General features: G+C 42.0%; 1 protein-coding gene across 1 annotated transcript; it reads right to left on the bottom strand.

Annotated features, from left to right (window-relative positions):
* Nucleotides 1-154: 154 nt before the first annotated feature.
* On the bottom strand, nucleotides 155-1,213 carry LOC110444041 (monocarboxylate transporter 12-like; the record flags this gene model as incomplete). Its single annotated transcript, XM_021488471.1, has 2 exons — nucleotides 155-388; nucleotides 902-1,213. Coding segments are annotated over 2 exons (546 nt in total), but the record flags the coding sequence as incomplete, so codon positions are not given.
* Nucleotides 1,214-1,561: the final 348 nt, after the last annotated feature.

Raw genomic sequence — 1,561 nt, 5'->3', positions numbered from 1 at the left:
AGATGTGCTAGCAGCATCATTAGCCCAGTAATGAGAACAGTCAGGCTGGTGACACGATAACTGGTCATCAACCTTCGATCAACAACAGCGCCACAAATAAGTCTTCCAATGACGTCACATCCGCTCAATGTAGACACTAATAACGTTATCTGACCAGAATTGATGCCAATGTCGCGTGCTAGGGCCGTGATGTAAATATGGCCATAAGCCGATCCTATACTCCCCATGCAGTAGACGAACAGGAATAACACCATGACGGGATTCCGGAGAAGTGACAGGTCGTTTAAGATTACCGACAGGCACGATTTTCTTTCCCTGTCCGGGCCGTTTAAATCACCTGTCGTCTCTTGTGCAGAGAAATCTGCAGAAGCCTGCAGTTGGGAAATATCTGTTAGAGAGTTAGTGAACAAATCACCATGACTAGGAAATAAGGTATATTGCGAACCTTTGGCTTTTCTCACAACACCGGATGTTTGCAACGTTTGTCTTGATTCAGAATCAAGGGGAAGTACCTCTGTGTCTTCAGTATACAGATGGTATTCTTTGCAATGTTGGTTGCCGTCTGTGTGATCAGTGCACTCGTGTATCGCCATGGAGATACTACTGGTTCCTGGATGTTTGTCAAATTTAGAGACATTCGAGTTTCGAATATAATCGTTACCACTTAACCGTTTCCGATAAGAATTTTGTGATGTCTCAAACATTCTTACGTGATGGTCCATCTCGTTATCAATATCGTCTAATTTTGATTTAGCTAACAAATCATTACCGATTGGTTTAACACCAGAATCTGAAATATTTTTCGGACAATACGAGCTATGTTTATGGTGGGCAGAACAAGACATATTTCCTGCAGACTATTGGCATGGCTCATCATTGAAAAATTCGCCTTGATGTTTGCCATTTGTGATTGGACCATCATCCTCTTTGTTTTCTTTCATTAAATGAACGTCTTGATTGCCGGGTTGGATGTAGTAAGTTGGTGGGCGCATCAACATGGCACCAATCGATGTGTGAAAGATCACTGCTGACGTGAGGAGTAGAGCTCCGCGAAGGCCGTAAGTCTCAAGAAGGTTCTGGAAGAGTGATGGTAGAACGAGACCACCGATACTTCCACCTGCTGCCATACAAGCATTTGCTAGGCTTCGCCTCTTCTCAAAGTATTGACCGATGACGTAAGTGCTAGGTCCATGGAAAAATCCTAAAGCAATCCCTGAAAAATATACACATTAGTTGTTAAATAGAAATAGTTGTATGCATCGTTTATTAGGATACCATTTAAGAAAAATACAAATGACAACATTAATTTGTTATTCAATTTGAATGGTGTCAGGTAAAAAAAATCCTGACCAATCGCTAGGCTGATACCTGTACTTTGAACATAACAGAGGAGCGACACCCGACTTCAAACCCAGTCAATTTTACCGTTACGCGACCGACACATTCTTTTGATGTTTATCAAAGGATCAAACTAGTCTTCTCGTCTCATCAACAAGGTGATGCACACAGAGCCTTTAATTTTGCTATTACATATTCCAGGGGTGCAGAGAGCGAAAGTGAG

The sequence above is a fragment of the Mizuhopecten yessoensis genome, unplaced genomic scaffold (genome assembly GCF_002113885.1).
Source record: "Mizuhopecten yessoensis strain PY_sf001 unplaced genomic scaffold, ASM211388v2 hete_35972700, whole genome shotgun sequence".
In the NCBI taxonomy this organism is placed as follows: Eukaryota; Metazoa; Mollusca; class Bivalvia; order Pectinida; family Pectinidae; genus Mizuhopecten; species Mizuhopecten yessoensis.
The sequence above is the reverse complement of the archived record's forward strand: the minus strand, read 5'-3'. Positions and strand labels throughout refer to the sequence as shown.